At 42.8% G+C, this 24,312-nt stretch overlaps 2 protein-coding genes across 2 annotated transcripts in view; one reads left to right on the forward strand and one right to left on the reverse strand.

Annotated features, from left to right (window-relative positions):
• Positions 1 to 20,646, reverse strand: part of acadm (acyl-CoA dehydrogenase medium chain) — a 29,310-nt gene extending 8,664 nt beyond the window's left edge. The window contains exons 1-7 of the mRNA XM_060897956.1: positions 20,568 to 20,646; positions 15,133 to 15,229; positions 14,931 to 15,028; positions 14,788 to 14,857; positions 14,598 to 14,698; positions 3,101 to 3,181; positions 2,788 to 2,918 (exon numbers count right to left, since the gene is read on the reverse strand). Coding sequence (XP_060753939.1) covers positions 2,788 to 2,918; positions 3,101 to 3,181; positions 14,598 to 14,698; positions 14,788 to 14,857; positions 14,931 to 15,028; positions 15,133 to 15,229; positions 20,568 to 20,579 — 590 coding nt within the window. The 5' untranslated portion in view covers positions 20,580 to 20,646. The remainder of the gene's footprint in view (positions 1 to 2,787; positions 2,919 to 3,100; positions 3,182 to 14,597; positions 14,699 to 14,787; positions 14,858 to 14,930; positions 15,029 to 15,132; positions 15,230 to 20,567) is intronic.
• Positions 1 to 24,312, forward strand: part of rps8a (ribosomal protein S8a) — a 403,017-nt gene that overhangs the window by 248,827 nt on the left and 129,878 nt on the right. The gene's annotated exons all lie outside the window — the stretch shown is intronic.

Genomic DNA, 24,312 nt, shown 5'->3' on the forward strand with positions numbered 1-24,312 from the left:
GAGGGACCACGAGGTGGAATTTCCACCCTCCCCCACATCTCAGATAACATTCACACACACACACCTCACTGTTTATGCCTTATATATCTGCCGCCCCATTTTTATCATTGTTATAATAAATTCAATTATTGTGAAACTGTGTGTTTATTTGTTGCTCCTATATACTTGAAGTCACACAATCTCAAAGACCTCCAAATTGCCTTCAGTGTGCTATTGGCTGTAGCTTTTATGTAATACGGTAAGTAAGTAATACATTATTGCTGCATTGGTAGTGATCATAATAATTTGGAATATACCATAATTTGGCTGTTTGGTAATTTATTATTAAACACCCAAAATTAAAGGTATTATTAATGAGACTGATTTAATGAGACTGATCACTTAAGACCAATTGCACCCACATGTGCACAAAATTAAAACCGTTGCCTATGAGCTTTAAGGTTTTAGTGTCGATTACCAGTTGGAGTTCTGAGTGTCACACTGCCCCCTAGTGACTCTTCCTACATTAAAGTGCATATCCTGGACCAATTTCGTGTTGTTGTTTTTTTAATATGAAAGTATGCCCCTTTACACACTCACCCAGAAGGGTAATTTTGCACAAGGCCATCTGTCTACAGAAGAAAAAAATAAAATAAAACGCGTCTGGAAAAATCCCAAGGGAGTCTGGAGCCAGATTCGTGATGTCACGTGCGGATCTGCCAGCAGGCTGAGAGAGTTTGCACGGTTTCAGTGCACAGTCTGTGTAGACCAAGTTTAGCAGTGAGCGATTTTGCATTGAAATATGGAATTGTCACCTTCAGCTTCTAAACCCATGGATTTGTGCATCAATGCTCATCTATCTATTGTTACATAAATCATATTTTTTCTAATTACTATTATGTATTTATACATTTCTTCATTTAGAAGAGTACTGGCTACTGTAGGAGAAAGATTTCATAAGCTACACACATGGAATCGGCTAAGCAGGGTTGTATATATATTTACTGTGTTTAACGGGTCCCAAGATCTCAAGCCCCGACACGCCGTATATCCCTCGATACACGTGAAGTAAAATGTAAAGAAAATGTGACCTTGGGCGCTGTGTGAGACGGCTGCCTCTCCAGTAGCTCTGTAGTTTTTAGCTCTTTAAACCTCTTTTTCCACCTTTTTACTTTTCTGCTCTTCTTACGAAGACAGTGTTTTTTTCTTCATATCCCATGGACGTATTTAACTTTAACACCCAACCAGGAGCCAGTTTTCTCTCTTATTCGAGAGAGGAGCTGCTAGCCCTGAAATCAATGGGATGAGCCGGGATACGACACCCCATCCCGGCCGAGCTGAGGAGGAAACCCAGGGGCTGCAAAGCCGGGGCTAAGCTAAAGACTAGGCTAGCGGACAACCGGCGGCGCTACAAACCATCCATTCCCTCCGTTACCATGGGGAATGTGAACTCGCTGCCGAATAAAGTCAACGAGCTTTCCGCTCTGAACAACCAGTGGATTTACCGGGAGAGCAGCTTATTTATCATTACGGAGACATGGCTAACACACCTTGTAGCGGATGCTAACGTGGACCTGTGGGGATTCACTGCTGTGAGAGCCGACAGAGACACTAACACATGCGGGAAAAGCGAAGGTGGGGGACTCATCATTTATGTTAACAATCGCTGGTGTAACCCAGGACATATCTCCATAAAGACAGTTTTATGTTACCCAGACTTCAAGCTGCTAGTCGTTAGCCTGCGGCCATATTATCTGCCGAGGGAGTTCAGTCACGTGATCACCATCTGTGTTTACATCCCTCCGAGGGCAGACGCAGCCGCTGCATGTGAGAGGATTCACTCTGTCACAGCGAGGCTGCAGACACAGCACCCTGAGGCATTCATCATCATTTCTGGGGACTTTAATCACGCTACTCTGGACTCTACTTTGGCTGCTTTTGACCAGGCTGTGGATTGTATCTTTTTAAGTTCCCTGAGGGAACCCTCACAAAGGGATCAATAAAGTTCTATCTAATCTAATCTAAGTAAGTGTATTATCGTCCAGCGCTTTCGTGTTGTTTACTTTTGTGTGTCAATAAATAACATTATCCGTGTACCACACAAACACAGGAACACCTCATTTAGAGGATAGTCTCTCTTATTTCTTACCCTGGCAACAGTCGACTTGTGAATCGCCGATTTTCTTGGTCTTTTTCTCGGCTCTGCTTTGGTCCTCGGCTTCTGGGAGCCTTGCACGAAGCGCTCCCATTTCTCTCTCATTGTCCGGTCTTTTGGGAAACGATGAGTACTAATCCCATCACGATTGGTGTTGCTACACCCTCCTACGATACATCTGTTAACGAGTTTAATAATTACGTGATAACGTTGAAGAAACCACCAGGTCGTTTTCTCATAAACAAACCAGCGCTGCCGTAGGATTCAGAGGGAGGCGTCCCGCACGCGACGTCACGAAAATCAACGTTTGCCAGGAAATCCAAATGCTGAGTTTTTTCAGAGGCGGACCAATTCACCTCAAACGGCTTAATTTCAACTGAATTTTTCTGGTATTGCACAAGGTAAACAAATTGCAGAGAATGCAGAGTGTTAAATATTTGACCAAAGTTTAATATGAAATAGGAGAATTACGGTGATCTTGCTCCTGAATTTACCCGCGATATGCACTTTAAGGGATGAGAAGCGTTTATGTTTTGAAAGTCTTGTGTCACATGACAAATCTGAGCATGGATTTTCCCTTTGTGTAAGCATTATGTAAATTTGGTGAAATTAGTTTTGACATCACTGGATCATGTCCTGAACGAGTGACGCACCAGTTTGCTTTTCCTCCATTGGTGATCCACATCTTCTGGCCGTTAATGACGTACTCATCTCCTTTCTTCTCAGCACGAGTCTTTATTCCTGCGACATCAGAGCCTGCACCAGGTTCAGTTACACAGTACGCCTTTAACACACACACACACACACACACACACACACGACTTACTCCTCATTCAGTGATTACACATGGAACAGCACTATACAGAGTGCATTGTTCCTCACCTGTAGTGTTCGGGTTATTACCGTGTGTGTAGTGAGTTTATAAATCAGTGTAAAGTTTTCACACACAGGAGCGTGAACACTTACACACATCAGCGGTTCCTCAGTCAGTCTGCCCAAATATTTTTTCTTCTGCTCACTGTTACCGGCGATAATGACGGGCATTTGCTGCAAGAACAGAAACACGGACATTTAATTTAGAAGTTAAAAAGGGGCAGTCGTGGATATTTTTAATTCATTACTTGTACAAATAACCTGGAAGAGACACAGAACATAATAAAACACAATTAAATAATCCGTGGCAGTGGACTCAGCGTTTAGGGAAATAAAAGGGTCCGAGGCAGAGAACAGGAGGGTACAATTAAAAAGGCTGAAGCCCTTCACCGCAAACCAAAGGCCAGAAAACTGGGTTTATCTGAGACACAGTTTCAAGGTGTTTGGGGAGGAATTTCTCATTTATTGTAAACAGCAAAACAGATTCTGAAGTGATGGGAATCAATACTAAACATTTTACTAGAACTGATATATAGTAATGAATCAAAAAGAAATGACAATACAAAACATACATCTTTGATGTTTACAAACTCAAGTAACAGTTAAGCTGCTAGCAACCAACACACACACACGATATCATGTGATATCCCCTTTATATTAAAGGAAAAGAAAACCCATTTTTAAAATACAGTTATGAAGATGGATTGTTAGTTTATATCATAATCTATGTGAATAACTGAAAATGAGGAGCTCACACAACTCAGACATCCATCTCCGAAAGTCAGTTTCTAGGCAGAATTCCCCCATCACGGATGATTTCATGGAGGCTGCCATTGAAAGTATTTTAACCAGTCAGATACAGTGGGGCAAAAAAGTATTTAGTCAGCCACCAATTGTGCAAGTTCTCCCACTTAAAAAGATGAGAGAGGCCTGTAATTTTCATCATAGGTACACTTCAGCTATGAGAGACAGAATGAGAAAAAAAAAATCCAGAAAATCACATTGTCTGATTTTTAAAGAATTTATTTGCAAATTATATAAGTATTTATAATAATAAATTTATAATAAGTATTTGGTCAATAACAAAAGTTCATCTCAATACTTTGTTATATACCCTTTGTTGGCAATGACAGAGGTCAAACGTTTTCTGTAAGTCTTCACAAGGTTTTCACACACTGTTGCTGGTATTTTGGCCCATTCCTCCATGCAGATCTCCTCTAGAGCAGTGATGTTTTGGGGCTGTCGCTGGGCAACACGGACTTTCAACTCCCTCCAAAGATTTTCTATGGGGTTGAGATCTGGAGACTGGCTAGGCCACTCCAGGACCTTGAAATGCTTCTTACGAAGCCACTCCTTCGTTGCCCAGGCGGTGTGTTTGGGATCATTGTCATGCTGAAAGACCCAGCCACGTTTCATCTTCAATGCCCTTGCTGATGGAAGGAGGTTTTCACTCAAAATCTCACGATACATGGCCCCATTCATTCTTTCCTTTACACGGATCAGTTGCCCTGGTCCCTTTGCAGAAAAACAGCCCCAAAGCATGATGTTTCCACCCCCATGCTTCACAGTAGGTATGGTGTTCTTTGGATGCAACTCAGCATTCTTTCTCCTCCAAACATGACAAGTTGAGTTTTTAACAAAAAGTTCTATTTTGGTTTCATCTGACCATATGACATTCTCCCAGTCCTCTTCTGGATCATCCAAATGCTCTCTAGCAAACTTCAGACGGGCCTGGACATGTACTGGCTTAAGCAGGGGGACACGTCTGGCACTGCAGGATTTGAGTCCCTGGCGGCGTAGTGTGTTACTGATGGTAGCCTTTGTTACTTTGGTCCCAGCTCTCTGCAGGTCATTCACTAGGTCCCCCCGTGTGGTTCTGGGATTTTTGTTCACCGTTCTTGTGATCATTTTGACCCCACGGGGTGAGATCTTGCGTGGAGCCCCAGATCGAGGGAGATTATCAGTGGTCTTGTATGTCTTCCATTTTCTAATAATTGCTCCCACAGTTGATTTCTTCACACCAAGCTGCTTACCTATTGCAGATTCAGTCTTCCCAGCCTGGTGCAGGTCTACAATTTTGTTTCTGGTGTCCTTTGACAGCTCTTTGGTCTTGGCCATAGTGGAGTTTGGAGTGTGACTGTTTGAGGTTGTGGACAGGTGTCTTTTATACTGATAATGAGTTCAAACAGGTGCCATTAATCCAGGTAACGAGTGGAGGACAGAGGAGCCTCTTAAAGAAGTTGTTACAGGTCTGTGAGAGCCAGAAATCTTGCTTGTTTGTAGGTGACCAAATACTTATTTTACCGAGGAATTTACCAATTAATTCATTAAAAATCCTACAATGTGATTTCCTGGATTCTTTCCCCCCATTCTGTCTCTCATAGTTGAAGTGTACCTATGATGAAAATTACAGGCCTCTCTCATCTTTTTAAGTGGGAGAACTTGCACAATTGGTGGCTGACTAAATACTTTTTTGCCCCACTGTAAATCTCCCTGATCGTTTCTGGCAATGCTCTGTCATCACTTGGGCGTGGCACATGGAAGCTCCACATGGAGTATTTATATCCCTGGTACGAGTAGTGCTGCTGTGATGCCTCATTCTGCAGACTGTAACCTCGCTAGACAACCTACAAACAGATCTGCATAGGATAGAATCTGACTTCCACCTAACTCTGTCTAAGAGGCAAGTGTGTAAGTTTTTACACGTTCCTGGCAGCATAAGCACTCGTTAGCACGCTTCAGCCATACGTGATCACAACGTTTGCACGAACACCATTGCGTGTTGCTCATCTGTTGTTCCTCCTCAGCTTCAGGATCAGAAGAGCTGGTTTCCTGTTCTGATTCTTCTTGAGAATCACCTTCCGCAACTCTTGGCTCAAACTGAGAGGGTTCTAGACCAGCAGAATCTGCACTGAATTCGTACTCGCTGCCTTCCGAGTCACTTTCTGCCATCTTGTCTGCGGAAGTTGATTACCGCTTAAAGGCCAACTAAGATGATAATTACTCTACCTGTTCTTATTTTAAACAAACAAATAGTGGTTTTCAACCACATAAGAGCCCATTTTCTGACCGCTTATGATAGTAAATGACTTTAGTCAATTACTTTCACATATTTCACATGCTATGGCTGCTCAGCTGATGATCGGAAATGTTCATAAGCTCCTGACAGGTGGCATCGCTCACAGTACACACTGCCATATTTGAGAGTGAGAACAGCGAGGATCGTTTGCGTCTGTATTTTTTTTTAAGATTATTTGAGGTAATGTTTGGATCCAGGTGTTGTGCGGGAGTGGAGTGTAAAATATCCCAGCCATGTTAAAGTTTTTTTTCTTTTATGTTCTTTAATCCAAGGGTGCCAACACTTCCTACCACCACACGCTTGACTCAATACAAACCTCCTCCTCAAGCTGTCCCCAGGCTAGCCTACCATAATTACCGTAGTAGACAGTCCAACCCTCGCGGAAACGCAGAAAGATGGTAAACAAGCACTGCTTTACTGTATAGGATTCGTGTGAATATTACAGCAGAATGCAACAGTGGCAGAAGTGAAAAAAAACTCGCCTGCATCAATTCCCAAAGTACAAAAAGGTAGGAAGGTAAAGGATAAATGCTGTTTGCCGCACAGGGACAGATCTCTCACAGGCTGACGGGTCCTTCGGGTGCAAAAACAGCACATTCGCAGCTCGTGGGCTCGGAACATTTTGAAGAAAACTGTTTCACTCAAACAGCTCGGATGCCCCGGCATGAGGAGTACCGTACACGCCAGCGCCGGTTCCCACAATCTTCAGCCAAAAAGCGGATAAGACAAACGAGACAACATGGTCAGCAGTCCGCAAAAGAGACGTTTAAAGGGTAAGAAAACACTTTATGGTTTCCCTAACTTTTTATTAAGCGTGATTTGTTATTTTGAGTTCCTTTGGGCATAAACGTAATAATTGCTGATGCAGCTAAGCAGCTTGATGTTTGTCGGGTGTCTTGCTTTGATTCAGTGTTCTCAGAAAAGCCTCAGTGATGACGAACTAAAACAACTCGATAAATATTGTTCACTTGCGTGGAACTAATTGACATGGTAATGCTTGTTTATCATGATCATCGTTATTCGTGTCATTATCTGAAATACTCGAGGAAATCAGTGAAGAAACGTCGCTGGCGCTGTGGTGCATTTTGCTGAACATGGCCGTGTGCTGTAAGCGACATCACACTTTACAGAACTCATTCGGAAAGCAGCTCGGGTGTTTCCGGGAATATTTCTGACTTTTTCCGTACAAGTGTGATAACACACAGTTTCAGCCTCGTTTTACAGGTAAAGAGTTCAGGTTCGTCCGTAAGTCAGGGCTGCAGCTCATTAACACACTATTTCAGATGTATAGTGGAAAAAAAAAAAATCAATCAACATTGTCACCTTAGCAGCCCTTTGGCTTTGCCCCTTCAGTACTGAAGAGCGACACTCAGCCTTGCGCCCAAATAACGTCACGCATCGCCCTTCCAACGGGCAACATGGCAGCGTCCTGGTGGCATTAGAGCAGCGATACAAAAACACTCAACTGTCTTATAAATGGTCAAACATGCCTGAAACTTTTCTTACGGCCTCTCAATATTACAAGCTACCAACCCGTGCATGGATTTACTTTACATTTCTATTCCTTTAAGGACGTTTAGAGTTCAAAAGATTTTTCAGACATTTTGAAAAAAAATATATGAATTAATCACAGTATTTTTATTTGGCATTGCACTATACAAGTTATAATAAGTGAATCTATATTCATCTGATAACAAGCGTCAGTTCCTGCAACAGCAACTGGACAAAAACAAATACGTATAAACTCATATATATTTATAATTTTAATGATTACCGTTAACATTAACTGCATGACAGAGGTCGAGTCTCGATATGTGACTCCCCTACAGGGATACACCGCATTCGGTCAGAAGTCAAAATGTAAACAATGTCAACGCGCCGAGCATTCCGAGTTTGACCCAAAACAGGCCGTATACAATAATGGAATAGCGATCGATATTTATAATTTAACATTTAGCCAACCAGCTTTTATACACAACCCGTCCACAGACATATTTCACTCGGTAATCATAGCGACGGCTAAAATTACAGACTTGCCTGTGGTTCGAGGCCTTTTTAAAAACCGAGCCTCTAACGTACTGCTCCGCTTCTTGGTCTCCATTTCTAGCCATGTGGTAGCGTGGCTCAATCACAGTACACAAAACATCAACAACACCTTTCAGCCAATCAGATTACAGCCAAGTTACAGCACACGGCAGCGTAACGGCTGCCTCTGTTTCCTACAGACGTGTTAATGTCTGGCCATTCCAGGTTCCCTCTTGGTTCTGAAAAATATTCTCCACTTTTTTCCTTGAAAAATAAAGTCAAAGAAATATTCTTCACTTTTTCTTGGTCTGTATTTTTTTCTTAGTTACTGATTAATCAAAGTGACTGAATACAGGTTTATACCAACCAAACTGGCACAGTTCAGATATTTGTACAGATCCAGCTCGGCCTCTCCATTACAGAGAACATCGGGGCTCCACTCCAGACTCTGATGATAAAGCCCTGACTTTGGGCTCCTGTGCACCGTCAAGCTAAAATAACTCTCTTTAGTTTGAGCTTCCTGAAGGTTATTTTATCAGGGAATTATTCTAAAGCGTTATTAGGACTCCCTTTAGCCTTTACTTCAACACAACACTTCAGTTACAGCTGAACAGAAGAATCTGGGAACAAACAGCACTGAAGGAATCTGAATTTCCCGTCGATTTACAAACCGAACACAGAACGACGCCGCGGTTTTCATCATACGTTCGTCATCACAGAGCCGTTTCTATTCGAGTTATTGAACAGACCGGGCTCGGTCCAGTTTTCCTGAGGCCTGTATTTAAGGGAATTTGGCATCGATAGATCGCTTGGTGAGATTTTATCTAACTTTACAAGAAATATCACCGACACACAGTCACAGGTTATGAGATCTTTATCGCTGGTTTCTGCACTGCTCTTTTTAAATTTGTCCTTCACTTCAGTTTCTGTCTCTTTATTATTAAGTTCTGATCAACACCCAGAATGTCTCAGGAAACTGAGGAACGTGTCCACTGACCTAATGTCACTCGTAAAATTAATCATCGGTTTAATAAAAATATCATTTCTCACTCACGTCTCTCTCCTTTAGGATCACAGACACACGTTCTATATTACAACATTCACAATCCCAGATTAGGGATGTTAACCGATGACCGTTTGACCGAATCAACATCAACCGGTTAATTTTTTTTTGGCTGTCGATTAAAAAAAAAAATCGTTTTGAAGCTGCCGATTTTGGAGCGGAGAACCTGGAATTCTGTGTTGTAAATGCTTGGGGCGTGCCATGCGGTGTAAGGACGACAGCTGACGAATCAGAAACACCCATTCAGTCATGTCCCGCCCTCCCGCCCCAGTTAAAGACAGCTAACAAATCAGAAACACCCATTCAGTCATGTCCCGCCCCAGTTGAACACAGCTGCCACTCGGTGAAAGAAAAAAGTGTAGGCACAGGCTTTTTAGCTTACAAATTACTATTCTGTTTTTTTAATTATTATTAGAAGGCCCATGGAGTTTAGTCCTGCCTTGGCCAGTGCATTCTGAAAGTATGTTTCGGTCTGTAGCCAACAATGCATGTTATTGTAGATCAGATCTCTCCACGCAAACTAAAGGCGCAGATGCCGACTTTTTCACGGCTGAATCGTGCAGATCCGATTGCTTTCCTTTGAGCATACAGAATTTACTCTGATGAAATTATTCAGACACTCCAACGCCCCCCCTAAAAAAAAAAAAATAAAAATCGGGTCTGCACGAGCCGTGAAAAAGGCGCGCCGTTTGCATCCCTGTTTAAACTCATAGGTTAACCGACTTTAACCGGCTAATGAGGCTCGGTGGTCGGTCAAGATTTTTTTTTAGTTTTCGCCATCCCTATCCCAGATGAGGTCCAACTCGGTTGTTTTCTATTAATCTCTTACATTTTTTGAGAGTGAAAATACCCGGGGGCTCGAGCCCAGAAACCGAGCTCCCTTTGGTCGCTGCTGGCTGACAGCGCGTTTTGGATTTTTTTTTTTTAAACCAACGCTGCCCACTGTGCTCGGGGTCAGTCGGGGCTCTGAGTGTGGCCCCCCGTGACTGTTTCAGCCCTTAAATCATCTTCAGTGCCTGAAGAAGCTCACTCTAAATAAATAAAAGGCCAGTTTAGCCTGCGTCACTGTTCAGTTCACGCAGAGATAATGACATCACCACACCAGGCCGATTAAGACACACTGTGATTGGTCAAAAGTTTAGCGCTCATGTGGTCATTATGTGTCGTGGATTTTCATTGGTCACAAGCACGCGCTCATTGTTTACACTCTGGCTTCCCAAAGTCTCTTCACTGGGGTTGGATTTCAGCAAACGGAGGGATTTCTATAAAAGATGATTTATGATAATGATGACACACATTCGTCACCGTGACGACTGCTAGTAATTTTCTCTGTCACTGATGGATTATGTTCGTCAGTGACGAGTGCCAGCGGGAGCCCTGGATATTTAGTTGAATAAAACTTAGTTCCACACCGCACGCTGCTCAGTTCTGTACAGATATGTAAACGAGAATATTTTTTGTTACTCAGTGAAAAATAGACGGCGGAAAATCCGACTACAGACAGCGATTTGCCGCTGCTGACTGGCTGCTTTTAAGACCTGTGCGTGTCCTTGGAGCAGAAGTGTACGAAGACGCTGATAAACTCTTTCAGAAAACAGATTTCCACTCCGGAATGCCGGTGTGGATGTGCAGACAGTCAGTCCTGTTCGAGACACTACAGGCCACTGTAAGGCCAGGAGGTGGAGCTTTTTGAGCCTGGGTGGAAATGGGGGTGTGGCTTCAAGGAGTAATTTTTTTTGTTTGTTTTTTGTTTAAATATATATTCAAATATAAAATCCACATAATCTTATCCTCAAAATAGGACTAATCTTATCCAGGTTTAACAAGATAAGAGAAACACGCATGATGCTCAGAAAATCTTTAAAAACCAAAAGGAAATCCTCCATTAAACACTACGTGCAGTTTTATCTGTAAGCAGGCATGAAAATGGGTCAGGGGTTGAAAAGGTGAGAAGGGTGCGCACGCGCGGGGGTGGGGTATTGTCGGGCGTTGGTGGTGCGGAGGAAATACTTCCGGTACACTGATGTATCGCAGTTTGGACGTGAGCAATCAAAGCATGGCTGCCCTTGTTTGCATAATTTATGTCCTTGTGGCAGAGGACACACCTGGCCAATCCCTCCCTGTCAATTTTCTTAAAGAAATCCCCAACATGAAAGGACACCTCTTGTCCCTTCACAGATACTTTGCCCTCCAGCTTAAGCCAGGCCCACTTCCAGCTGCATTTAATGCCTGCATCCAGCTTAACAGCTGCAGCGTCCTCTTCCCCAACACACTCATTCTAAGGATAATGTTTGTATTAGTGCAAGTGGTACATCAGCATCAACTGTAAACCACTCTCTACTGTTAGTCCGTGACCTAGAGGGGTTGGTCGTTACCGAAAAAGTGGCAAAGGCTACCATAGCTTTTCTGAAAGCTTGGAGTCTCAGCTGTTCAATGATGTATGATGGCCATCTGACAGGAGTAGCTGTTTTATCACACACAATGTAAACTAAGGTTGAGAAAATATTGTGTATAAATCAAGCAGAACACTGATATTGCCGAAATCTATATTGGACATATTGGAATATTTTATTTTGTTATGTTTGGCATCATTTTAAAGGGGAGACTCTGAGCTTTCATTTAAATCCTTTTGTGAGCATTTTTAGATGAGTACAGCCAACCCTGGAGCTCTTCAAACTTTTAATCACACACATTTTCCTTCCATTTCCGCCCAAGTCATCCTTCTGTGGCACCAGGGAGCACCAGAAAAAACAAAATCCAAACACTGAAATACTGGCACGACCCTGAGGATTCAGAAAATGTACCATTTACCCATATTATCTGATTTGGAGGGGGATTTTCAGTCTGATAACAGACATGGCGTTTTTTCAAAGACAGAAACAGTAGTGTACGATTCTAATTTGTTGACATGTCGAGTTGAAAGTCTGAGGTAAAACATTTTTAGAAAAAGTTGTTATTCAGCATTGAGATATTTCAAAGGGTCCTTAATACATGTCCACCACATATAATTTATATCAGGTCCCAACTTTCATGGAATTTACATTACAAAATGAATACAGTGTTCTGCTTGATTTATACGCAATATTTTCTCAACCTTAGTTTACATTATGTGTGAGAACTCAAAACAGCTACTCCTGTCAGACGGCCATCATACATCACTGAAAAGCTGAGAATCCAAGCTTTCAGAAAAGGTATGGTAGCCTTTTCCACTTTTTCGGTAACGGTTTCCATATTTTGAGGCCCTGTCTCACGGTCTATGTGTTCACACCAGAAACTCCTAAAGCTTTAATGGCCAGCAGTAGGCTAGCTGACTTAGAATGGTGACAAAAGCTACAGCAGCGACTAAAAATAATATCAACATAGCGATTTACACAACAGCTTCAGTGGCTTTTGGTCTAAACACACGGCAAGCCTTTCGTGACACACTCTTCCCTGTTGTCTTCTCTCTAATTTTGCGCTGAAAAAAATTGACGCCCGTCTTGTCAATGGATGGAGCCCGGGCAGTAAACGCGAGACGCCCGCTTTCGCTATTTTAGATGGCTCAAAACCATTACGTTTTAATGAATCAATAAATAACAGTGTAAAACAGTGGAGTGCAAAAAAGACCAGGGTTCACAAGTTTTTATTTTGTCACAAAAGGCTTCAAGCATGGGCCAAAGCATAGGCTAACAAGTTTTAGAGTTTACCACTTCACCTTCAGCCTTCTCAGCCCCTCACGTGAATATTATCCTCACACGTCCCTGAAATACCAATTACAGAGATAATAGAAAGAAGTTTGTGTTTCTTCTTTTATGTTACCGTTAACTACACAAGCTTTAAGCTAACTTAATATCTGGCAAACGGGAGCTATTATCTTCACCAGAGCTTCGGCTAGCTCTGGCAGTGTTCAACGCAAGCTGTAGCAAACAGCAGTAACTTTGTTATACCGCACAAAATATGAAAACGATTGAAACCATTACTCACCAAATTCAATCCGCTGGTAAATGCAGGTAAATGTGTAAGTTACGCTCTGGTCTGCCTTGTCCCAGGCCATCCTTAAAAAAATCCGTTTCCTGTCCACCGGGTGAGCAACAAAATTTTCAGTCGGGAGGGAGGGATTTTTATTTTATTTTTTTTATTATATATGGATGGATAAGAAATTGCAATGCTGTGTTTGCTTTTTCTTTCAGTACTTTTTTTATTACAAAAGCAGACACATTTAATAAAATGACAGTTTAATCAGCTGAAACTTGTACAAAAACTGTAAGTTAGCATTTTAAATGCTGACTGCAACATTTGCAAAACTTTTACAAAGGTAGTTAAAATGTCCGACACACGGAGTTTTTGTAGTTCTAAATGGAGCGTTAGGCCGAGTTCGGATGAAATTACACTATTAAAATGATCACTGAATTATTTGTTTTTCTGAATCTTTACTATTTTGTTGTTCGCTAGAATACCATTTTGCGATTTCACACTTAAGCAAATGTTTGAAAACTCCGGATCTCCTTCCTTCATGGCGGCTGCCATTTTTTTTGTGCCGCACAGCGCATGCGCAGAGCTGATTCGACAGGGCTTTCCACAAGCGCCGGCTGCGGCTACACAATTAAGTCCAGCCGGCTACTTTAATGAATATTTTTGTAGCCCACAGGCTCTAAATATTAATTTTCGATTTTAATAAAATTAAATGTTTATCTAACGGACTGACAATAATGTCAAACTGAACTGCACTCATTTAAGTTGTGATTCGCGCTGTTTGTACCGATAATAACCACAAATTCCCCGCCGACTTCGTTGATCAGGGGAGAGGAACTCATCCGCGGCCCCGACATGCGGTGTGTGCACACGCGCGCACTCGGCGGAGGCAGTATGAGCTTTAGTGGAAAGCCCTGGGAATGCGTAAATGTCAAGTTCGAGTTTAGATTTACGAACCCGAAAAAAATGTCGAAAAACCGGCGTTAAAAAAAAAATTTCACCCGCACAAACGGCACTCGCCCGGCCGGTGGACCGGAAACAGAACATTTTTTAATAATGGCCCCAGGTGGATATGTCCTGCTTCTCGTTCTCGCAGCTTTGCAATTCAACCACAGGCTCTCTCCATGCACTCCAAGTACACGTGAAGAGTGTGCGCATGATTGGAATAATGGAACGCAGTTTGGCATATGATTGGTTCTCGGCAGCGAAGCAGCCAGGAGGATTTACTGACCGTCCAAGTGTCATTTAAAGGGCCGATTTCTGAAGTGCTCAGTTTGCGTATTAAGTCAATCATATGATAATTTAAAAAAAAAAATATCTCCCGACCCCCCCCCCCCAAAAAAAATCTCCTCGGATCTACACGATTCGCGTAGGTCACCCTTTTTGACTTCAAAACGGCGAATTTTGCCGAAAGGTGAGAGATTTTCATGCCTGTGTAAGTGTACGTGTTATCGTTCTGAAGTGTAACTCACTCCGAGAGAGTTGGCCTCGATGGCGGTCTGAACCCCTGTACAGCCGTACGCCAGCTCCTCCGTGATCAGACACGCGTCAAAGCTGGACAACCCGAGCCCACCTGGAAATAAACAACAGCAGAACGAAGCAATAAGAGTGCGCGAGAGAGAGAGAGAGAGAGAGACACACACACACACAGTGTGAACCCACCACAGTCCTCTGAGATGTGAGTGTTCATCAGACCGAGCTCCCATGCCCTCCTGATCAGAGGAACTGGATACTGCACAGGAGACAAGAACATTTAGGAACACATCTAGGTGTGTGTGTGTGTGTGTGTGTGTATATATACTCACTTCACCGCTCTTGTCATAGTCTGGAGCCACAGGGACGATCTCCTCTCGCGCAAACTTCCGGGCCACTTCCTGGAATTCCTTCTGCTGCGCCGTCAAATCTGTCCATCACAGAGGAGAGGATGAAAGAGTGTGTGAGGCCTTAGCTAACACTCAAAGTCACTTAGTACTCTGTGTGTGTGTGTGTGTGTGTGTGTGTGTGTACCAAAGGAAAACCCAGCATTAGAACTCTTCACTAAAGGGGCTGCTCGAGCTGCACCACTGCTGAACCTCAAGCCCGTCTGTACACCAACCTTTAACACCTACACACACACGCACGCGCGCACACACAAAATTGATAACTATTAGTCAGATGATACAACATATTTAATAGATGAAAATATATTTAATAATACAGAAGCGTCCTGAGGAAATATGCTGAGGGACATCTCAAGGTCAAGGCTTTTTTATTGTCATTTGACCCATACACAGTTGGCGCAGTACATCGTTAAAATGAAGCTACATTTCTCCAGAACCGTGAGGCTACACTAAACATCACAGCACTCCAAACCTACAAATAACAAAGTGCAGCGAGTGCAACACTGCAGACAACAAGGACAGCGCAAAAACAACAACTAGCACAGAGACAGTCGAGTCCCAACCAGGACCTGTTACTGAGAAGGTGTGGAAAGCTGATTGTGAGCACGCACGTGTGTGTGTGTGTGTGTGTGTGTGTGTGTGTAAAAAGAAATAAACGTAAACATCGTATGTGCTGGTCAATCGTCTGTTCAGGTCAAAGTTCATAAAGATAGAGACAGACACAGAGTGAGACGGGCAAACAGGGAGATTAGCACACAGAAAGACATGCAGACAGACACAAGCACAGAGAAAGGGACAGACAGACGGGACAGAGAGACCAGCAGACAGACAAACAAGCAGCTCCTAGAGATATGAACAGATGATACTGAGTTCAGCTCCACAGAACCGTCTGAAACTGTTCCAGTATTCATAAAAAGGTCTAAATGTGACAGAACTGTGATTAATTACACACAAGTGTTATATAATTATACAGGACTCATTACAATCCAGTGTAATATTAATAACAATATTAACAACCCCCCCCCCCCCCCCCACACACACACACACACACACACACACACAACCCTGATTCCAAAAAAGTTGGGACAAAGTACAAATTGTAAATAAAAACGGAATGCAATAATTTACAAATCTCAAAAACTGATATTGTATTCACAATAGAACATAGACAACATATCAAATGTCGAAAGTGAGACATTTTGAAATTTCATGCCAAATATTGGCTCATTTGAAATTTCATGACAGCAACACATCTCAAAAAAGTTGGGACAGGGGCAATAAGAGGCTGGAAAAGTTAAAGGTACAAAAAAGGAACAGCGGGAGGACCAAATTGCAACTCATTAGGTCAATTGGCAATAGGTCATTAACATGACTGGGTATAAAAAGAGCATCTTGGAGTGGCAGCGGCTCTCAGAAGTAAAGATGGGAAGAGGATCACCAATCCCCCTAATTCTGCACCGACAAATAGTGGAGCAATATCAGAAAGGAGTTCGACAGTGTAAAATTGCAAAGAGTTTGAACATATCATCATCTACAGTGCATAATATCATCAAAAGATTCAGAGACTCTGGAAGAATCTCTGTGCGTAAGGGTCAAGGCCGGAAAACCATACTGGGTGCCCGTGATCTTCGGGCCCTTAGACGGCACTGCATCACATACAGGCATGCTTCTGTATTGGAAATCACAAAATGGGCTCAGGAATATTTCCAGAGAACATTATCTGTGAACACAATTCACCGTGCCATCCGCCGTTGCCAGCTAAAACTCTATAGTTCAAAGAAGAAGCCGTATCTAAACACGATCCGGAAGCGCAGACGTCTTCTCTGGGCCAAGGCTCATTTAAAATGGACTGTGGCAAAGTGGAAAACTGTTCTGTGGTCAGACGAATCAAAATGTGAAGTTCTTTATGGAAATCAGGGACGCCGTGTCATTCGGACTAAAGAGGAGAAGGACGACCCGAGTTGTTATCGGCGCTCAGTTCAGAAGCCTGCATCTCTGATGGTATGGGGTTGCATTAGTGCGTGTGGCATGGGCAGCTTACACATCTGGAAAGACACCATCAATGCTGAAAGGTATATCCAGGTTCTAGAGCAACATATGCTCCCATCCAGACGACGTCTCTTTCAGGGAAGATCTTGCATTTTCCAACATGACAACGCCAAACCACATACTGCATCAATTACAGCATCATGGCTGCGTAGAAGAAGGGTCCGGGTACTGAACTGGCCAGCCTGCAGTCCAGATCTTTCACCCATAGAAAACATTTGGCGCATCATAAAACGGAAGATACGACAAAAAAGACCTAAGACAGTTGAGCAACTAGAATCCTACATTAGACAAGAATGGGTTAACATTCCTATCCCTAAACTTGAGCAACTTGTCTCCTCAGTCCCCAGACGTTTACAGACTGTTGTAAAGAGAAAAGGGGATGTCTCACAGTGGGAAACATGGCCTTGTCCCAACTTTTTTGAGATGTGTTGTTGTCATGAAATTTAAAATCACCTATTTTTTCTCTTTAAATGATACATTTTCTCAGTTTAAACATTTGATATGTCATCTATGTTCTATTCTGAATAAAATATGGAATTTTGAAACTTCCACATCATTGCATTCCGTTTTTATTTACAATTTGTACTTTGTCCCAACTTTTTTGGAATTGGGGTTATACATACACACAGTCATCATCATCTTCTTTTGGCTGCTCCTGATTGGGGTCACCACAGCGGATCTTTCGTCTCGATTGCTCCCTGTCTTTCACATCCTTCTCTACCACACCTGCCACTTTCATGTCCTCTCTCACCACATCCATGTATCTCCTCTTTGGCCTTCCTTGTTTTTGTTTGCCTTGCAGCTCCATCCTCAACATTCTCCTTCCCACATGCTCTGCATCTGTTCTCAGGATGTGCCTGTACCATCTCAGTCTCATCTCTCTTAGCTTCATTCCCAAGCTCTCCACATGTGCTGTCCCTCTGATGTGCTCGTTCCTTATCCTGTCCAACCTCATCACTCCCATCGCAAACCTTAACATCCTCAACTCCGCCTCCTCCAACTTTGCCTCCTGTCTCTTCGTTAAGGGTACGGTCTCCAATCCATACATCACAGCTGGTCTCACTACTGTCTTATACATCTTACCTTTCACTTTTGCTGGGACTTTCCCATCACAAATGACTCCCGAAATCCTTCTCCACCTGCTCCACCCTGCCTGCACTCTCTTTCTCACCTCACTATTGCAGCCCCCATTTTCCTGCACAGTTGACCCCAGGGACTTGAATTCACCAACTTTCTTTACGTCTACTCCTTGTATCTTCACTACACTCTCATCCCCATTCTCACTGATGCACATGTATTCTGTTTTGCTCCTGCTCACCTTCATTCCTCTTTGTTCCAATGCATCCCTCCATCTCTCCAAACCCAACTCTACCTCCTTTCTACTTTCACCACACATCACAATATCATCCGCAAACATCATGTTCCATGGTGACTCTCGCCTCACTTCGTCCGTCAAGCTATCCATCACTATGGCAAACAAAAAAGGACTCAAAGCAGATCCTTGATGGAGTCCCACCTTCACCTTCAACCATTCAGTCGTTCCAACTGCACACCTCACTGCTGTTTCACTGTTCTCAGACATGTCTTGCACCACTCTAATATACTTCTCATTCACTCCACTCTTTCTCATACAATACCATAACTCATCTCTCGGCACTCTATCGTATGCCTTCTCCAGGTCTACAAACACACAATGTAGCTTTCTCTGGCCTTCTCTGTACTTCTCCATTAACATTCTTAAAGCAAAAATTGCATCCGACGTGCTCTTCCTTGGCATAAACCCGTACTGCTGTTCACAGATTGCAACCTCTCTTCTCAATCTCGCCTCCAATACCCTTTCCCATAACTTCATGGTGTGGCTCATCAGTTTTATTCCTCTGTAATTACTGCAGCTCTGTACATCTCCCTTATTCTTGTATATTGGGACGAGTACACTCTTTCTCCATTCATTTGGCATTTTCTCATTCTCTAGGATCTTATTAAACAATCTCGTTCGGAACTCCACAGCCGTCTCACCCAAACATTTCCAAGCCTCAATCAGGATACCATCTGGTCCAACTGCTTTCCCAGTCTTCATTCTTTTCATGGCTGCCCTCACCTCATCCTGGCTAACCAACTCTGCTTCCTGATTTGCTGTCTCCAACGAATCTGACCTTTTCTCTCTTGGATTCTCCTCATTTAATAACTCCTCAGAGTACTCTTTACAGAACCTCCAGGATTTTGCGATGTTGCGATTTGCAACGTCAACGCAAATTCAACCAATCCCTGCCAATTCAGGGCGCTGTTGCAACTACATCCAATCACCGCAACTTCCATCGCAATTTTTTGGAGAAACCCCGCAACATTATGGAATCAATTTTGTGCCAAAATGTTCATACAATACTTTTGAGATATCAAACAAAAACGACAAATCAAAATACAAAAAAAGAAAGTCAATTTTTTTAGACTGGCAAACAAATTATTCGTGTAATCGTGCAAAATATCAGTCTATTACTCTTCAGGAACCTTTTATTTTTGTTCCGCGTCTCTCTCGGTTGTGTTTGCTGTAATTTATTCGGGTTGTGATTCCAGCTTTCCCGTTTGCGCTCCCGGACTTTCTGCTGCAGGTTTGGCACAAGCTTCCCGTGTGGGCGGGCTGTCCAGGAACGCATTCCCATTGGCTAACCTGTGTTTGACTGACAGCTGCGCTCAGCCATTCCCTACTCGGATTCTGGCGGACTGTTTGATGAGTGACCGATCCATTGACGGTAAACAAGGATCGAGTGGACTTCAGTGGCGACTATGATACTGAATTAATTCAACAAAGTGTAAATTTAATATCATAGTCGCCGCTGAAGTCCACTCGATCCTTGTTTACCGTCAATGGATCGGTCACTCGCCAAACAGTCCGCCACAATCCGAGTAGGGAATGGCTGAGCGCAGCTGTCAGTCAAACACAGGTTAGCCAATGGGAATGCGTTCCTGGACAGCCCGCCCACACGGGAAGCTTGTGCCAAACCTGCAGCAGAAAGTCCGGGAGCGCAAACGGGAAAGCTGGAATCACAACCCGAATAAATTACAGCAAACACAACCGAGAGAGACGCGGAACAAAAATAAAAGGTTCCTGAAGAGTAATAGACTGATATTTTGCACGATTACACGAATAATTTGTTTGCCAGTCTAAAAAAATTGACTTTCTTTTTTTGTATTTTGATTTGTCGTTTTTGTTTGATATCTCAAAAGTATTGTATGAACATTTTGGCACAAAATTGATTCCATACAACATCAGCCATTTTAGCCCGCAACAATCACAGAAAAGGCCCGCGGAATCCTGGGGGGACTGAAATCCACCTTCTTAATACACTCTGTTTGTTTGTTTGTTTGTTAGCACACACACACACATTACGTAGCAGGTCAAACTCTTATCTTTAGCCAAATGCTAATCCTGTCCGCACTATAAAGTGCAGTGGTAAGTCACTAACCCCCCTGTGTGATGATTTAATGTATAATAAAGCTGTAACTCGGTGTTTTTACCTTCAGCAGCATTGTAACACTTCAGCCCGGAACTCAGTGGTGTTGAGGTTTGGAGCTACAGCTCTCCTCCAATCACAGCGCAGGGTTTAATCACGTGATAGAGCGTCACGTCACAAAGGGCACCTCGGTGGCTTTTGCCCGAATTCCAGTTTCGAGATAAAAATAAACCGCGCTGAAGGGCAGCAGAGGGGGAAAGAGCACTAAAATATTATACTCAAGTACAAGTACTGTTACTCTGATGAAATTTTACTTAAGTACAAGTAAAGTTACCAGACAAAAAATCTACTCAAGTAAAAGTAAAAAGTAGATCATTTAAAATGTACTTTGAGTAAAAGTAAAATGTTACTTTTAACAATGGGTGTTTTCTGCCTCCATCGTGTTGTGCAAAAATGAAAAAGAAGAGGAAACAAGGATATATGTCCATCTCAACCCAGATGTTTTATTTAAAGGAAGTGTATCAAACTGAATGCTTAGGATAATGCTGCATTAAAACTGAGACAAACAAAAAAGGTCAATACACACAGTCATGTCGTTTACATCGCCCTGACCACACACAAAGCATTGTACACGAAATATGAAAGTGAAATGTTGCACCGAAATCTCGTAGCTTGCCTGTGTGCACTGTGTGTTATTGAACAATTCAATTCAAACATTATTTGTTTTGCTTAGTATTCCTTTCTGGCCTGTTGGATGTAGAATGGTAGGAGGACTGATCACGTCAGGTTGGCGAGCTAACTTGCTTGCATGATTAGCCAACCGAATAACAGACTAGTTACCGTTATGTTACAGTCAGTGTTGTGCAAGTTCACACTTTTTTTGAACTAGTTCAAGTTCAGTTCAAACATGTTAAAAGTGAACTGGTCACGTTCATAGTTCACAGTTCTAATTCTGAACTAGTTCAAAGTTCAGTTCATTTTACTTTTAGGTGGGATATGAAAAAGACTAAAATCATATGCTACATTCTAGCTCAAAACTACTCACATATTATAGATATTATATTCTATCACACAAAATGGAAGTTATTGTACATACTATATATGGAAAAAGGACAAAATATTTTGATTTCTTCACTGACTCAACCACTGCACCAAAACGTTACACGTGACTTCAAACAAATGCTTTCAGTTTCAACTAACAGTAACTTCTAATAAACTAGTCTGATGAACGAGGATTTCTCAACTTTGCTTAGTGGTTGTAAATCTTCCACAATGTAGTCAATAATCAGTTTATCTACCTGCTGCTGGGAGACAGTGGTCCTCTTGAAGGCTGCAGGCAGTGTGACTTGGATTTTGGGATTTTGGCAGGGGATCTTCTTGCCCTTTCCCTTCTGATCCTCGAGGACTTGCATACATGCTTTGAAACTGGACAGATGCTTCAACTCAATGTGTCGTTTCAAATTTGAGAACGACGTTGTCGATGTTCTTACTTGTTTTTTTCAGGAAAGGTGGACAGAGCTTACACAGAAAGGTAAGGTTTTTACCGTCTGAGTCTGTGTGAAACTGTGTAAAATTGCTGTAAATAACCATGAGGAGAATCCGTCTCATCTGTGTTCTCCGTGCCGCTACTTGAACTTTCACTGGCCATGTTGCTGTGAGTGTGCGCCGGCTGTGGTGTGCACGCTGTCTGCTGCCTGTAGCTAGGGAACGCTGGGTTACGCCTACTCTGCTCTGCTGCATCATGGGTAACGTAGTATGGAGCCAAATCATAGAGCCATCCACTATCTCCGGCTTCACACTACGTTATCCATGATGCATTGCACACACGCGGCACCTCAGGGCAGTGAGTGACAACAACATCAGACTGACAGTGAAGTAGTAGAACGTAAAATATCTTGCAAGTAGACGTGCCACTCGATTCATCAGGTTTCATGTTTCATTCATCTTCATGTTTGTCGTTCATGTCGCATAATTTGAACGAATTCACATTCAAGTTCTTTCATTACAAAGTTGTTGCGTTCAGTTCAAAGTTCATGGAAAAACGAGCGTGTTCAATGAACGCGTTCTTTTGAACGTGTTCGTGCACAACACTAGTTACAGTACCAACAGGTTGCTACTTCAACATTAGCAATGCCATCCACTATTTTTGGAATATAACCAGCCTATTGTCAGTTTTACTATGGAAAGGAAACATTATGATCAAGGGCGCAGATACGTTTTTTGAACTGGGGGGGGACAAAAAACTGGGGGGGACAAAGCTGCCAGCAAACCAACCCCAACCCCGATATGCCTGTCAAACTTGTTGTGGGTAACCATAGCAACCAAGCTCGAGCTCGCAACCTGTGCAGTCTGCACAGCTCAACCAACCGAATATCAGTCTTTGTTTTGTTTTATGTGAGTTGTTGCAACTATGTATACACTGCTGTGCACCTCAATAAACCGAATGGTAATTAGTCTTTTGATTTTTCCATGAGGTTTGCCTTATGCAAAGAAAGACAGCATAGACGTTTTTTCTTCCCTATAAGTGGGGGGGACCGAACGAGGTGAATTTAAATCTGGGTGGGACGAATCCCACCCGTCCCACCCTCTATCTGCGCCCGTGATTATGATGCCAATGACAATACTTACCTCAACATGCTTGCGCACATTAGTCGTCGAATTTTTGTATGCCGCAATGGTTGTCTTCTTGGGCACACATAATCTGCATTGCATAATGAAACTGTCACCCCTTTTCTCTACGAAGCTGAAGTGATCACGTATGTAGGGCCAGGGGTGCACTTCATTACTGGAAGAAATTGCGTTTTCTGCAGGGTCGTCCACCACAGGTTCCTCGGTCTACTCCATGTCCGCAGGGGCGCTTTATCAACACCCGTGGCCCAGGGGCTAGGCCCCTCATAGGCTACCTGTCAACCCTACCCTTACCATTGGCCAGGAAAACACTCTTATTTTATTTGCAATACGTGTCAAGCATTTACAGTGTAAGCGCGTAATTAGCCTAGAAGCCTACGATAGGTTACGTTTGGCTCAGCGTAGCTGCGCAAGGCCCACGCTCACATCGCTCAACACATCTGACCACAGAGGGAGAGAAGAACGCGCGCATTATCATTACAGAGCCGGTTCTGATTATTACCACGGACAGGACAGTGATACTGCGTAACTTTCACGCAGGGGCATGGCCAGAGATAACCACACAAGCCTGCATGCGCTATAATATAGACCTATGTGTTGTAAACATAAAACACACACACCTACAGACAAGTCCTTTTAAAAAATAAAATACATAAAAATAGCTCGGCGGCATGAAAACAAACATTCACTGCAAGTCAAGGTACTTGGCTCGGCGGCCACATGAAACGTAAACACCATGGACAGCGGCCAAACTCATAACTCTACAGACCGAAATACACGAAACCAAGTCCTACTAGGGTCTATTTTACCGATCTATGTTCAAGCATCATGCAAGTCTTCCTTCTCCTTGAATGAGACCGTGCATTCAACTGCCTTTTTGACATGACTGCATCAAAATACCACTTGCAACAATATTTCACGCTAGGGCTGTGCCGATAGACGATGCCATCGTCCATCGACGATGGTGGTCATCCATCACGATGGAGAGCCACCATCGTGATACCACGCCCCCTCCTGTCATAATCATGCATATACGGTATCATCTGGGCCTATTTAACCTAAAAAGTTAGTTTTTTGTTAGTTTAGTTAGTTAGTTTTGTTTAATATATAAATATAAAATATTATAAATACATAATTATATAAATCATTATAAAGTAATATCCTATTACCGCTTGTTCACG

The sequence above is a fragment of the Neoarius graeffei genome, chromosome 17, assembly GCF_027579695.1.
Source record: "Neoarius graeffei isolate fNeoGra1 chromosome 17, fNeoGra1.pri, whole genome shotgun sequence".
Taxonomy (NCBI): domain Eukaryota; kingdom Metazoa; phylum Chordata; class Actinopteri; order Siluriformes; family Ariidae; genus Neoarius; species Neoarius graeffei.